The sequence below is a fragment of the Zonotrichia leucophrys genome, chromosome 2, assembly GCF_028769735.1.
Source record: "Zonotrichia leucophrys gambelii isolate GWCS_2022_RI chromosome 2, RI_Zleu_2.0, whole genome shotgun sequence".
Taxonomy (NCBI): domain Eukaryota; kingdom Metazoa; phylum Chordata; class Aves; order Passeriformes; family Passerellidae; genus Zonotrichia; species Zonotrichia leucophrys.
The window spans coordinates 79,345,513-79,362,232 of NC_088171.1; the positions used below are offsets into that span (position 1 = coordinate 79,345,513).

The following is a 16,720-nucleotide window of genomic DNA, read 5'->3' on the forward strand; positions in this document are numbered from 1 at the left end:
TACCTTACCTAGCATTCACCTTCAACGTTCTTGTTTCTTTAAAGCAGGAATATTTTAGTTGGTTTTGAAAATAACTTCCAAAAGCCTGTACTGTGTCTCTTACCTACTAGTGTCCTTTACTCTGATTTTTAAAGTTGGGTGACGTTTTTACCCAGTTTTCTTTTACTGAAAGTATAACTGAGTTTAAATAAAGAGAGACTTTTTTTTCCTTCCACACAGATTTGAGAGCCATTCCTGCAACACCACTCTCGATCACATTCAATACACACATAATCCCACACACCATTCCCATGAAAAACATCCATGCTTTCTTTAGAAAAAGAATGAAAACATGGTTTTCTCATTTATCTTGACCATGCAAGTATTTTTCTGTTTGCAAGCTCTCTCCTACTGGACATCTTCAAAACAACAAACGATTCCCTAATACCCCAAAATACTGCCACTTCAAATCACCAACACTTCATTAAAACTCCATACTTAACTTCTGCAATACTTGTTTTGTATTGCCAAAAGAATATTATTGTGTTTTAGGTCAACACAAGTTTTCATTTTCTTCTTTCAAGGTAAAATATTGATTAGAAAAAGGAGAGTGAGGAGCTAAACACAGCCTCAGTTATTATTACCAATACTTTTGACTAGTTTCAGGAGACTACTTGTCCCGTTATAAAAAGAGCTGAAAAGAGATATGTTTGGATGAAATAATTATACTGGACTCTGGAGACTACTAACTGTTACAAGCTAACAAATGAAATCAACAGTAAAATCAGTCCCAGAAAGCATGGGATGAAATGCAGAAAGCAGCCCAGGGAGAATGATTTTTACTTCGAATAATGCTGAATAACTTCTCAAGGGAAGAAATTGTCATAGAAATCCAGTACACAGATCATGACATAAACCACTCAACTAGAAAAACATTACTGCCTCGAAGTGAAATCAGTATGAATACACATCTCATTAGTGTTCAGTCTTCACACCTTGATTCTTAAAAAAACTGAGGAAGCACTCTTGGGAATTTTACAGCATGTAGAGGCAGAGTCAAGTTAGGCTCTTCTCATCAGTAAGTGCTTTGCATACCACTTCAATCAAAGTACAATACCATTACTGGCACTGATATTAGCCTTTTAGCAACTTACTTCTCCCAGGAAGGCGAAGAAAATGTGTAAGAGTTAAGAAATAATCACACTGAAACACTAAGGACTCTTCTACCAATACTGAAAGCAAATGGAATTCAGTCTGGTACTTAGTAATCCATAGAAGTCTAAGAGGCTCAACACTTTTCAGTCAAAGGGTGAATACTATCATCCTCCACTGCAGCAAGTTGCTTTAATGATGCAATTAAGTTCTACTTCAGTCTCAGCAAAACCATCCTTATGCCCAGAATCTAGAAAAATGCTTACATTTCTAACTCCCAAAAGAATATATGACAGAAGAAACTACTATGGAAAGACAGCTTCATTAAAAAAAAATCATTGCTCATGGCTGCAAAATATGTGGTATATGCTGCTTGTAGAAGTAAACCTGATCTTTTGCAGATTCATTGTGCTTATTTGCACCAGTCTTTCCCACATTATTATCCATTCCTCACCCCCCACCCCTTTACCTACTTTGCATACATTCACTATTCTGATCTCCACTTACTTGCTGCTGACATAGCATTCAGAAGGGGAAGATGGAAATATCTGCATTTCTGATCTTCAGACAGTTAAAATGTGGAAATACTCTCTCAAAAAAAGTCCCATTTTACACTGGAACCGCCTTCAAAAGCCACATGGGAATCACACAGTGAAATCATGTTGTTGCTAGCAAGTAGCAAGCATTCATGGCCCACCCTTCATTACTGAAGGCTGAAATCAGTCACTGTAACCTGTCTTGAGGCAGGCAGATAATCAGGAAGCAGCACATTTATCCAGAAGGGACAGAGAAGACACTCACTATGATCAAATAAATGTATTTTTGGGGGGGAAAAACCCCAAGCCAAATCAAATCAAAACACCCCCCCCTCCCAAACAATAACAACAAAAATAAGTAATTCCTGTCCCACCTTCCCCCAAAAGAAAAAAAAACAAAACTCTCAAAACACTTCCTACCAGCATGTTTTACTAATTTCTGGCTTGCAAGCTATCAGCAGAGTTTTTCAGGCACCAAAACTCCGATCATACAAGTGTCAGCCAGTATCACTCTACCAGAAGCATCATCTTTATGCACAATTTTGACCTTCCATGGCCTAGAAAAGCAGACCATATTGCTGTTCCAAGTCTGCTTTATTGCTTCATATCAGAATCATACAGCTCTGTTCCTTAGGTGAAAGGCTGACTATTATCTACTTGTAAGCTTATTAACTCTTAAACATAAAATCATACTTTTACTAGCATGAAGAAGGGCTGAGTGCCAGTGGCCAGACTTTTTTATTTTTAATTAAAATAAAAACCCAATTTTTTAGATGTTAATATACAAACTAACTGGGAACTAGATCTCCCAGCATGTTTCTGCTACCTAAACTCAAACTTAAATTCCATTCAGTTTAAGACTGTCATACGTTTTCACATTTCAAATGTCAGATTTTCTGTTATTCACTTCTCATCTACTGTTTTCATTATTTCATGCACTACTTTTCTTACTCAGTAGTAGATCAGCAGATGATTTTTGGTGTACTCAAGATACCACCACAATGTTTCTGTTGATTTGGAAAGCTCCACTAGAAACAGCTTTCCAGTATACAAGAACGTGCAAGACAGAAGAAAAAACCCAATGAGCTTTCTAAGGTGGAAGTAACATAAAGTGAAGTACCAGCTCAACACGGCCAATTCCCTCCTCCAACTCCACTCTGTCACTCACTTAACACTTCCATGAACTGAGTTACTTCATTAATCCAGCAGAGGGAGGAGGAGGAAATCACAGACTCATGCCTAAGGACAGTTATAGATACACTTACAATGCTCTTGGTTGCTTGCCATTATGTGCAAACTAACTATAAACAGTGGAAGAGGGCCACACTTAGCTTATTCTCAAATGAAAAAAACCCCACCACATTTAACTTTACTGACAATAGTTAAAAGATGTTTTCATGTTATCTTCTCAATCAATCTTGAATTTGTTTAACATTTGAACAAAGAGAGAATGAGCTAACAAAAACTCAAGTATTTTAGAAAGAAAGTTGCTTTGGAGCTCTACATAAACCATTCCAGAACTGTCTCAGATATAAATTAAAATAATACCTCAAACCAGAGTAACGTCATGCATTGAATGTTGTTAATGAGTATTCAAATGAAAAACTAACGTTGCTCAGATAAATTAGGATGATCTGATAAAGTTGTTTTGCCTTTTTTTTGCAAGAAAAAATAATGTTTTTATTCGAGATCACTTTTTTCCCCCCAGGTAAATTTTCAAAGCTGAGGGAGCTACAATCTCTAAGACATCTGCTGTGGCTATTAGAGTAATCTGTCTGGTATGGATGTTGAATGGTCATTGTCCTACAGATTGACCTGCGCTGAAATCCCACTATGAAAAGCTGTATTATGAAAGGGAACAGTGACCAAAATTCACACTGTGATTCATAATGCAGTGCCAAAAATACCCAATATCTGTAAAGTTAAGTTAAAGCAACATAAGGAGCTATACTTGCACATGCAGCATTTCAGCAATTTACAGTCATTACAGAGATAAACCAAAGGACAGCTCAATCTCTCACAGTGGTAATTACTGCTTACTAAGGGAAGGGCTTAGGAAGACAGCAAGGGCTGCATCTCTGTACACATCTAGCTTGAAATTTCATGGGGTTGATAAAGATGTGCATTAGGCACAAGGCTGCAGCTTTAAACTATCAAGAGGACCTCTTGCTACCTTAATTCAATGTCTGTCTTGCAAAGCATACAAAGAAACCACAAGCATAAACAGGATGAAAGAAATTTCACCAACCAGTAGGTAAAGCATGTGCTGAATAATAAGTCAGTGTGGATTAACATTCTCGAGTCAACTGGTTCACACTGACAACTTCTGGTGTACTCACAATCCACATCCATGATTTGGATAGCACATTCCTGATACTGGAAGTTATAAAAATATGTAAAGCTGTCCACTTTGATTTTTTTCAAATCTGCAACTACTTCATCTTAAATGCAACAGTTCCAAAGGCTGATGAGTCCAATACAGAGAAGGAAAATCCAGCATCTTGCTGAAGAACCTGGTGGTGACTGCACAATGACTTGAGTCTAATGATGGGTTATTTGCCATCTTCAAAGAACAAAGCAGTCTGAGACTAACTCCTCCACACCAACAGCCATGATTTAGGATGGAGCAGAAAACGAAAATTTCCTACAAGCATTTTAGGACTCCCAAGATATTAAAAGTAAAGAGTAGGAGCAGTACAATAAGACTCCGCAGCATTTAATGAACACCTTCCCTCAGGAAATAAATTGCCTAAAGCCTGGCTTACAGGCCTGAAACTTGATTTATGCACCTGGCAAATTACCTCAGGAGACCCCTTGGCCTAGATTGCCTAAGTAGGTCCTACTTGAACTCAATTCAAACTAGAGGAGGAAGTTTTACCATGCAATCCATACTTGTTGGCACCAGACTGCTGAGAGGACTTACATTTTCCTCTGAGAATCAAACTACTGTGTTAATTCCAGTTTCTGAAGATTCCTTATGAAGCCTTATCAATTTAAGATATGATTAATTTGTGGGCTCATCACAGAATCACAGCATATTCTTGAGTTGGCCCTTCACTGACTATTCATGCAAGTACCAGCACTGGACACTCCTTACTAGCCACTACTTATGTTGCAATCTTCATGGAGAGCCTCAAGGATTTAGACAATGGCTTAATGGAATGGAATGGAATCTTCTGCTCTCTGTGCCCTTGCTGACCATTCATAACAATCCCTCTGTTTTCTTTTACTTTTTTTGTCAGCTAATACTTTTCATGCCTTTCTACATCCTTTGTCACATCTCAGAGTTGACAATCTGGGTAACAGTCTGTCTTCCAATGTATGCTTCTTTTTAGATTAAAAAAAAAGTAATAAAGTTTTGAAGATTTTGTAAAATTTACTGCTAATTATTTAAGTCATTTTCTTTAATTATATGAAGAGATAGTCACCAGATGTCACAGAAAGTTCAGTTATCAGGATTGCTCAGTCTTCCCACCATCTGCCTAAATTACCTTTTTCAACTACTGTAAATGATGAAAATCAGTTATTTCACTCCCAACTGCTCACACCCAGTATCTTCTTGAAACAGAAAAGTACAAGAAATTTAGCCTAAAGTGCAACTAATTCTGATGATAAAAGATTACTTTAACCAGAACTATGGCTATCTATCTAAAAATCTCCATTCAGAAGTTGTGATTTGTGGATATTATCACACTGAAATGAAATACCATGATCAGCAAACCATCTTTATTTCTTTATGAAGATGAGCTCTTAAAGGATAAATTACTCATGTCTCTATTAATTGAAGTTCAAAGCCAATGTTTTATGCTTATTAAAAATCCATCAAGCAAGGAATTTTATATTGTTTTACTTTCAAACACAAAGGTGTGTCAGAGATACTAAGGCCTGCATGTAACTACTAACTTTTACAGATATTGTCATAATAATAAAAAATAGCAGGTAATAACAATTAATTCAAGAACAGTGTTATTATCAGAAAGTAATCTCATCTGTAATTTTTATAAATTATATTATTTATATAATAAATTATACAATTTATATATAATTTAATTATAATTTAAATAATAAAATAATAATTTCATTATTTAAATTTTTTAAAATTATAATTTTTGTAATTTTTAGAATAACTACTCTCAGGTTTTAAAGAAACATTATTAAGTCAATTAAGTATCACAGAGGATTTAAAACCAAAATTTTACAGAATAAAACTGTTAATTTTTTGCACGTTATAACAAGAAGCCTTTTTAACACTTCAAGTCCAGAATTTTACCTAGAATGTGAATGCAGCTTCCAGCACAAACTCAGAACAGCTGCCTATATTAAAAATCTTTTTCATCATATATGACTTAAAGTAAATAAATTAATTTAAAATCAGAACAATATGAAGTAGAACTAACTTTCAACTATAATTTTTATCCATAATAGCCAGTAGCCAAGTTCTGGTAACACACAGAACTTGGTATCATGCAGTCAATCCCATACAACTGTTCACTTGTTGTACAAAAAAACCCATGGGAATTAGCATTCAAAACTCACCTGCCAGTGCAATCAGGCTGACAGAATACAAAGGCATTCAGGCAAGTGAAACAAAACCTACCTGTTGAACATCCTGCTGAAAAACGCAGAGCTGAAGCCGCTGGTGCAAGCGGACCTTTCGATGCTGCCAGATGTTTTCCAGTTGGCGCTGGTGATGCAAGACTTCATGGATGACATCCAGGACGTGATGAACTGCTTTGGAGTAGTTGGCAGATGCGGTGAGGGAATCAGAGCTCCCAGGAGTCAAAGGTCTCTGAAGTTTATCAAGGAGTGACTTCCCATCTTGGCTCACCTGACCACCAGAAAGGATGAAGAATTACATGTCTTGCCAAAAGCTTGTTGGGCTACTACTTGGTACCTCACCCCTTCTCTCAGTTCTAAATGTCTTCAAGAACTCAGAGAGCAATGATGAAGACTTGTTTTATTGCAGAAATTATTACCTACATGCAGCTGCTATAGGAAAAATATATTCTCCTTCTCTTTAAAATAATTTTAAGTATCACTCTTCTAAATAACAGCCTGTCTTTCCATTTCTTCATTACTTTAAGAATGACTTTCCTTCAGTTTGGGGATTTTTTGTTTGGTTTGAGTTTTTTGTTGTTGTTGTGAGCTTTTTTAAAAAAACTAGTTGAATCTAACTTTGAATAAATATTCATCTCTTTCCCTAGTCAACAAAACACCTAAAATTAAGCATTTGTCCAGAATTATCCTTCCAAAACAATATCTCTCTTCATTTGATGTAAAGGTGAACAGGAAGTTTACTTTCCATAGGTTAATATTTGAAAAATACATTTAAACCAACAGATATAAAACTTAGTACATTATTCAATCTGACACGATTTACAACTTCTAAATTATTACTGTTACTGGTAAGCCAAGGAAAACTGCTGTTATGGCAAACTTAATTCTGATTAAATCACTTAAACCCTTTCCATGTGTCATGGTTTGACCCGGAAGGAGTGGGAATTCTGGGAAGCTGTGGTCAAACCAATGAAGGTTTTGGGTTTCATACTGACACCTGGTGTAGCCAGTGGGGTTTGGACACACCTCCGAGAATACACAGGGGTTAAAAGCAGGGCACTGCCCTGGCACTTCCTCTTTGGACATCGTCGGGCGAGGAGTTCAGACCTCTCTCCCTCGCCCGGCCCGCTGCTGCTGGGCGGGGGAGGGGCCGGCCACGCGGTAGGCCCGGGGCCTGGACAGAAATGGGGTTGAGGGGGCTTCGGGGGGGGCTTTGAGGATGGAAGGGTGGAGGGTCCCAGAGAGTCAGCCCTCGGGCAGCCAGCCCCCCTCTCCCCCCCTCCCCCCCCCCCAGGAGAGCAGCCAGCGAGAAGGGGGAGGAAGACTGCCCGGCCGCAGCGGCAGCGTGTGGGCAGCATGCGTGGGAGCCGTTCCGGGACCGACAGACAGAGACTGAAAACTTTTAACCCTTTCTTGCATGATTGGGGCCTTGCAAGAATGCTAATCCTCCTCGAAGCTGAATAAGAAGGGAGATGAGAGATGAGATGAGATGACTTGGCTCGGAGATTGTGGAGATGATTGGATGGGGAGAGATGATTTGGAGTGGCCTTTTGGCTGGACTTTTTCTTGTAGCCATGGACTCAGTTGTTCCTGTGACACAGACTGCATTTAGGGGGAGGCAGTGCCTCAAAACCAGGAGGGTTCATTTGTGAGGACCCCCCGGCCCCAGGGGGTTGGAAATATATGGGGGGGACAGTTGTCCCAAAAGCAGAGACTGTGCCTTTTTGGAGTGAGACAAGGCATCCTTGAAAGACCACCCTAAAAGCAGCTCTGGCCATGTCTCGGTGGTGAGAGCACTGAGCATGGAAGGAACATGTCACAAGCGGCAAATGGACTTTCCGGGCGGTGCCGAAGTGACAAGGAAGCATCCGGGATTTCAGTGTGTTTTCCAGAAGCCTATGGAACAAGAAGGACTCCTTTTCCTCTTCATGAACTGCAGTTTGAGTATACTAAAGTGTCGTGCCGGGCTGGGCAGTTGGTATTTTTAAGAGAATGTATTGGATTGGGAAAGTTAGGGAGTGGGGAGGAGGAAAAGTGGTTTTTGTAAGGTTTTCAATTTGAGTATACGGGGAGAGGGGGGCTGGCTGCCCGAGGGCTGACTCTCTGGGACCCTCCACCCTTCCATCCTCAAAGCCCCCCCCGAAGCCCCCTCAACCCCATTTCTGTCCAGGCCCCGGGCCTACCGCATGGCCGGCCCCTCCCCCGCCCAGCAGCAGCGGGCCGGGCGAGGGAGAGAGGTCTGAACTCCTCGCCCGACGATGTCCAAAGAGGAAGTGCCAGGGCAGTGCCCTGCTTTTAACCCCTGTGTATTCTCGGAGGTGTGTCCAAACCCCACTGGCTACACCAGGTGTCAGTATGAAACCCAAAACCTTCATTGGTAGCATAGAAAGATACTGTTTTCCAAAATGTGTTTAACTACTGATACTGACAGGAAACATTTGTCATTTCAAACTGTTGTCTTCTCTGATTTATATCACAGCAGAAATATTCAGATTTACCTTGCATGCTAATTAAAAAGCAAAAATCCTCTCTAATCTATCTGGTCACTATCAACATTTAGTATTAAAACCACTTTTCATTGGTGTTTACCCTGTCCGTCACTTTTAGCATGAAGCTCAGAGAGCTGTTACAATTCAGTATCATTCAGTTACCTGCAAAGAACTTTTCTAACAGCTCATTTAGCAAGTAGGAACAAAAATCATCTGAAACCACAAGACACAAGTATAAAGAATAGCCTGAATCCATCAAATCCACACCATGTCAGAAACACCAAATTTGCCAAGGCCTTCCTCCAGTAGCTCTTTTCAACTATTTCCACTAAGTCTAGGCACATGTTACATTTGTTATTCAGTAGTCAAACAGATCCAAATGAAAATTCTTTTCTGATAATTAGGCTACAAGGGAGTTTATTTCTCAGTTTCAGTTCAAGCTCTTTAATTTTAGAAATGAGTATCAACACAGAGAATGATGCTCACTTCTGAAATTAGCTCCAGTAAAGTCAGGTCAGCAGAAAAAATGCATAGTCCATAGCATAGTTACAATGATATCTTTTTTCTTTTCTGTATCCAGAAGAATTATCTAGTAAGCTCTTCAAGTATTTCAAGATAATGGATTTCAATTATCCATTCAGAGTCCATAAAATCTAGGTGAAAAAAAGTTACTGTGACAGCCCCTTGATCTTATTAGTTTATTAGCTTTACAAAACAAATGACTGCACAGATTTTCTTCTGGAGTTAATACACTAAAATTTTCTTCCTTCCTAATGCATGACTGCCTTAAGATTTCAGTGAGATGTATAACTTTATTTATATATATAACTTCATTTAAGGCACATCTGTTGGACTTTCAGGCATACCAGTTGTCTCATCCTGTAAGCTAGTAAGTTGCTTTACTAGTAATATACAGTAATTACCCTCAGTAAAATCAGACTGTCTAGTCTTAAAAGCATTTACTTTCTTAAAATTACTGTCTTCTACCTTACAACCAAGCCGTGTTGTCAAGACATTGCAATCTAAAATGAGTGACAGTGTTGTGATTCCCATAGTGTTGCTCTCTCTTCCCCCACTGTTCATTCATCACAAAATGAAAGGAGCTCCGTACGGTAACAGAAATGAAGTCATACATCTAATAATGATAAGCAATAGTGCTGTAATATCCTGACACAGAAAGATGCCTCCATCAATCTTGAAAAAGGAACGCACGTTTGAAAAGTGCGAAATTAAATCTCCTGCCCAGAGGAGGAACACAAGTTGTACATACATATACAGTTATTACTTCTGCACCAATTCTGGTTGCTAAAGACAAAACTGGTTTTTTACCAGATGGGGGAAAGTAATGACCAGAAATCAGAAGAAAGGCACTTAGTGCTCTTTTTTTCCTTTGAGCAGCACCAGTGAAGATTTTGTTAAAATATCTAGCTAGCCTAAAGTCAAAAGCTACAGCTTTGAAATCCTAAATAAATTTTCAGGGTACATCGCAAAGCAATCCTATAATCTACCAATCTAATTTATTTTCTTTATGCATCACCAGCAAGCAAACATTATTTAACATGCTAATCCTAAACAGTACTTATTTACACTTAACAGCAGGCTCGTCCAGTCACATCCCTGACAAAAAAACAAAGAACCCACACAAAACCAACTCAAACCAAACAGAACCAGCTAGAAAAAATTAAACCTCAGCCCTTCATAATCACTATTCTTGAGAAATCTAGCCTTCCTCCTCCTTGCTGGACTCTCATGAAGCATTCATCCCAGACTGCCTCTCCACATAAATCTCTTACAATCATGCTATGTCTCTGTCCCTCCCAATGACCAAAGCTTATAATGAAGTCAAGAAACGTTACTACAAAACATGCTTTCAAGAATGAGTTAAAAGAGTTACATGTAGGTAAAACTGCAATATTATCAGGTGTGGTAGTATATCATTAGATCAGTTGACACAGCAGTGTGGCATAGAGCAAAAATAGGGATATCAATGTGTATTTTACACAAAAGAACAAGAATTCATGGACCCTGGCCATCTAACTCAAGGTCACAAAGTTTATGCAGGCCCTAAGTTGGCAGGTATTCAAAAAACCCAGTTTTGATACACTAAAAATAGGACAGATGATCAGCACAAGTCTTACCCTCCCTTACTGCTAAATGAAATGTGACCTGACTTAGGATTCAGTATCCTATAATAAAGTTGGTTCATCAGAAAGTAGTTTTAACTTTAATGTAATGTATAAATCACAACCATTAATTCAAACCCACATAACTTCCTTTTAAAGACAGGTGCAAGCTGTGGCCTAAGCTATCCTGTGTCCACTGATCATTTTTACCATGATTTAACCAAACACGGAATTTCAGTACAGAACTCCTGTATTTAATCCAGAACAACATCAGTCCAATTGAAAAGCAAAAACAGTTTTACCCAACGAGAACAACCCTGACAGAAGGAGGAAAGACAAGTAAAATAGGATATGCAGAAAATACCTGTTAGCTAATAATAGTGAATACCACTTTGATTTCCGCTAAGTAATGCACAACAGAAAACTCCAAATTTGAAAGAAAGCAAATGGATAGTTGAGTCATCATTTTATAGATCACCTTCAGAATAAGCATTTATTTTATCTTATATTTTATCCTAAGTTGTAAATACAACTACTAGAAATAGTGACAATAGTGTGTGCTGAGTCCAAGATTAGAGTATCAGCACAGGATATGCTAATCTTACAAATGCTGACTACACAGGCATCCTTAGCTCAATTAAGTGTCTGTGAGGTTGATGAGACTAAGTGCATTACCTTCTGGCTTCTCAAGTAACATCCTTTGGTAGTCAAGGTTTTTTGGTGAGGCAATTTCAGAGATGGATTTTCAAAATACACTTAGAGAAATCCACGCCAACAGAATACCTTCCCAAAGAATGCCCAGCTAACTTCCCTTCAAGTAAATGCCTAAACAATAGTATTCCACTGCTATTAGAAGGCAGTAACATGAAAATGCAAATTAAAACATATTTAGTACTTTAGCGCCCCAAGGGTTGTTTGTACCACACATGGTTAAATCTATCCTTTTAATTTCTTTCCCAGGGTTACAGAGAGGATTTTAACACTTCACTTTTGAACAACAATAGCAAAATCCAGTATATAAAATTTAAAAAGAAGTTCAGCACTTAGGTTTCCAACTAGCTCCTACTGCAACAAGTGCTACTGTATCATGACCCAAACTTAACACGACACAATTTTATCTACGGAAACAAACAAAACACTGACCTCAGAGTAAGCCAAAGTAATGTGCTCATATATCCCTTGATGATGATGGATAGCATCTTCTAAATCTTGCAGCTCTGAGGGAAGCTCCACCTCACCACAGGCTTTACACCATGAGTCCACATTGCTCATGTACTGCAACAAAGAGACATTCGGCTTTGATGTCGGGTTCTACCATTAAGTACACACATGATGGTAACATACAAAAGTACATTCCTCTGCATGACACACACTGAAAAGACTTCTTTTAAGCAAAAAGTCTTTACAGTATTTCTCTCTGAAAGAACCAGAAATGTATATCAGAATAGAAAGAAATATTCAAGTCTGACTATACTTGTGCTTTTAGGTATCTGAAAATTGTGTTTTTAGGTATCTGAAACTCATTGAGCTGTTAGGAGACAGGCAGGCTTAGATGGATGTTGACAGTCTTCAGAACCAATTTAACTGTTGGCAATATTGATGCTTCAAGTTTACTCTTGCTCCTTTTCTTGACTTTGCAGCTAAGAAGTTTACTTCATCCTGCACCTAGCACTTCAAAAACACAAAAGCCAACTAAGGTCTTGTTTACACAAGGAAGTAAAACATGCTACAGCTTTCAAGTCCAGACCCTTGGTTTTTACCCATCGGCTCCCTGTGCAGACACTCATGGTATCATGAGGTTTATCACCTCACCTCTTTTTAATCTTCAGAGAAAACCATGTTACTTTGCACATGCAAACAATGAATTACTGGTGAACCATTCACTGAAACACTCCATCTTTTGCTGGGGAGAGGTTATCAAGGAAGCAAAGCAGTGTCAGGGCACAGCGAATTCACACCTCAGTCCCCAAAGAACTAACTTCTACGTGCAGAGAAGCACTAAATCCATTTGGCAAGCTACTACAGCAGCAAGCATGTAAGGGATTTACAACTTAAGTGGAGGTCTCTTAGGACTAGCATTGAACTTTGAGCACACAGCTATATCAGCATAGTTGCTTGAGTCAAGCCTTTCAGGGGAAATTGAGGATACTACAACAGAAATCTCTTCTGCAGACAATTTAACTTATCTCTGAAGCTAAGCTGTCTTGATAAACAAGAAACTGCCACCACAGCTATATGCAAACCAGAAGTTCTGACAACTTACTTTTTCGCTGCTAGGGGGCATGAATTTTATACCCGTGTTATGCTAGGAAGGGAAAGAGGAAAAACAATCTGCTTTTACAGGAGTTTTCATGTGTTGACCCTAGTACAGCCAAGCACATGTGAGCTCTGTTAAGTAAATTTCCTCTATTTGAGTTTGAGACTCAAAAGTTATGAGACCAAGCCTTTTATTTCATCATACATATCTTAATTCTTGGAGCACAAGTAGTCTTTTGAGGAAAAACTAATTAATAGATCACTTCTGGTACTCTTCTATTGTTTGACAGCTGGGCAGAAGGGTGGTAGAGTACATAGCTCTAAAATACTTCTTTAATTCTCACTAAGGGCCAGTTTGAAAAATCCCTAAGGTTAAGCACTGAACATTAACAGAAGCTCCATGTGCACCAGTGAGCAGGCCCTGATAGCTTCACTGTGCCTGACAGAAGGCAGTGACCCTTACCTGTCACTTGCAAGAGAACACATGCATTCAAGAAGGGTGTTTTTTTCTTGGGCTGCCTACATTTTAATCTTTTTATGTAGGTCAAGCATCACCAGTCTCTAAAGGGGTCATTCCTCACATTCCAAACCCTCTATCCTTGAACTTGCTCTCCAGTGTTAATGAAACAGCCAATATATCACAGGCAGGTATCTTATAAATCAACTAGGGCAATCCATCGCAGCTCATCATACAATGAAAACTGCAAGGAGGAGCAATTAAAAGTACATTAATCCCAGCAGATGCTGCACTATTTTCTCTCATTTTTATCTTTCCTTCTGTTTACACTTATATTTAGTAGTAAAGAAGGTAACACTGACCCTTGCTATAGTTGCCCAGCACACAATCACACAAAAAACTTAATTCCTTGACTTCTGATAAGCATAATTTATTATTTTTGTTATGAAAAATGACCACATTTGAGTCAAGGTATACCTACCTGTTCAAATTTCATTCATCTCTCTCCTACAAATATAGCTCAAAGGCTTAAATGGAAACCCAAATGACCCAAGTAATTAGAAAAGCATCAACATTGACAAGGTACTGAACTGTGTCTATCAAAAGCTGCAAGCTGACTGCCAACTTTTCTATCAGAAGACAATTCTTTAATCTCATTTTTATATAGCATTTCTGTAAAACCAGCTGAAAGGACCTGTTGCAGTGACATCATTTTATTATAATATAGTCTGTTTAAGGACATTAAGCCAATGCCACCACTAACACAGCATCTTAATACACTCCCATTTCTAATGTCTAGATATTTATCAATTTAAATATCCATGTAGCAGAAATCAGGGAAAAAATATCTTAGTATCAACTGTATCACCTCTCTCTGTTTCTGAAGTTTCCAATGCCCAAATGCTTCCTCCATTCATTCCAAGTTAAAGTTATATTGGACATGAGACCTTTCCTTGGATATAATTTAGCAAGGCAAAATGAAAGAAAAGTATCTACATACAGTACATCAGCCATACCCATCCAAGAGCCTCTGCTCTCCGAACACACCAGGGATGCCCAGAGCAGACACACTACAAGATCAGCAGGTGACTCAACTGCACACACACAGCAACTCCTTCAGAACTGAACTCCCCTGAGGGCAAAACATGCTTTTGCCATTAAGATTATTAACTTGGGGATATTTATTCCTATTTCCCTTACATATACCTCTTCTCTGGCAGTTACACATGGTTAATGACTTAATTAAAATAATTGGTATAGGCCTAAAGCTAAAATGTTTTTTTAGCATAGGAGGAATCTCCTATGGAATACTAAGTAAACATCTCCCACCACAATTTCAGATTCAGAAGGCAGTTAATTAACTTCTCAACTTTCAGGCCACTTCAACTTATGCTTTCTAGAAGCAATTATCATGAGTTAAATCTTGACACTCAAGGACTGATGAGAGTTGAGTGGTGAGGACAGTAGAAGAAGTGACAGCTTCTAGATGTAGAAAAGGCATTATATAGATACTTAAAAGCCATATATATTACTTAAGCATTTCAGTCCACTTCATTTTTATTCATATAGCTAATTTGTTTGTTTTATCTTGCACTGATGTAGGCACAGCCCTGGAAAATTTAAAGCCAATGGGCTAAAGTGAGGAGAACAAAGTTTTGTTTGAGTATTGAAATTGGTAGAAATAAATATTCTGGCTTGTCAATCTTTTCAATCACTTTTTGCACTTTTGTCCAAAGCAAAAGCAAAGTGCACAACTCTCCATTCCAGGACATAAACTTTTGTTGATGCCCTCCCCATTTACTAACCTGTTCAGCTTTTTGATGGAAGATGGAGGACATGTCCAGTAACGTGCTACGTTCTTCCAAGGCTGCAGCAAATGCCTTCCATTCCTGTTCCAGCTGACTGGCAATCTGTTTGATTTGCTGGGAAGCGTAATGCCCAGACTCGATCAGGCGGCTTGCTACTGACATGATGCGGCTTATGTTTACATACACATTCTGTGGAGAAGAAGGGGAAAATTAGTGCAAGTCAGCAGACTAATTAAATACAGAAGCATATTCCTAAGAAGTTCTACTTTATTACAGTACTGATCAGTAATCTGGTTTTATTTGGCAAGCTTATGCATACCAAACTTTGGCATCTAGGTGTATAATGTAGCGGCCTATCCATAATTGACAAGTGAGAATTATGACTTTAAATAATCAGTCTAACACTCATGTTAACAATCAGCTTAAGCCAATTTATATTACATGAAGACACATTATTACAATAAAGAGGAAGAAATAACCATATTTTACAACAATCTGAATAAAAATGTTTACAAACATTCAAGTCAACAAGATAGTCAGACACACCCAATATAGGAAAATTGAAGTATCATTGCTAAGTTCTTGATCCATCCACAATACGCAAGTGTGCAACATCTGTGAACCTTTACATCAACTTTGAAAGTAACTTTTAAAGAAACAAAATAAAGAATTCTGAGCTACAAGAAGTTTAACAGTTTTACATTTTATTTGCTTGCTGCTATACTGCCTTAGAACTAGCATTCAAAATTAGACAAAGACCAAGGTCAGAAGTATTCTCTAGCATACTGGCATAAGTCATTGACGGCTCTTAGGCAATCTAATTTTCAATCAAGAGTTTCTGATTCCTGTGAAGTAAAACAAGATTGAAAGTTTTTGCCACCAAAAACTTTCTGAGTAACTCTTTCAGAGCTACATGCGTGTAACACGGAGTTGACGCTTTCTTCAAATTGGGCAGACTCCCATGCATCTAGAATGAAGTTGCTAGAATCACAGGATTGTTGAGGTTGGAGATTACCTAGTCCAACCACCAGACATTGAGCAAGTCAGGTAGAACCATGACCTGCTGGCATCCAGCCATTGCCCAGAGCTTGACACTGACTGGCTGGAGCAAGTGTTACAGCTCCTCCGGGCTTCACTGCCCAGACCCCTCTGAGTGGCAATTAGGACAGGTCCCTACTGATTGCAAACTGTATGCATGTATGCAAGCAGGAGCACACCTGACACAGCCTACAGCTCAGGCTGCTCTGCTCAGTAAACTAGCACAACAGTTGATTGTCTTTCCTTTCTGCACAATACTACCTCTTACTTTTTTACATTATCCCACACATCTATGTTCTACTTTTTAAGCACAGCCAAACAACTG

The 16,720-nt window shown here is 38.6% G+C and overlaps 1 protein-coding gene across 2 annotated transcripts in view; it reads right to left on the bottom strand.

Annotated features, from left to right (window-relative positions):
• The window catches only part of TRIO (trio Rho guanine nucleotide exchange factor), a 246,352-nt gene that overhangs the window by 139,857 nt on the left and 89,775 nt on the right, over window positions 1–16,720 (bottom strand). For both annotated transcript variants that reach the window (XM_064705497.1, XM_064705498.1), the window contains exons 7-9: window positions 15,355–15,546; window positions 11,980–12,111; window positions 6,265–6,495 (exon numbers count right to left, since the gene is read on the bottom strand). In XM_064705497.1, the coding sequence (XP_064561567.1) occupies window positions 6,265–6,495; window positions 11,980–12,111; window positions 15,355–15,546 (555 nt within the window). The remainder of the gene's footprint in view (window positions 1–6,264; window positions 6,496–11,979; window positions 12,112–15,354; window positions 15,547–16,720) is intronic.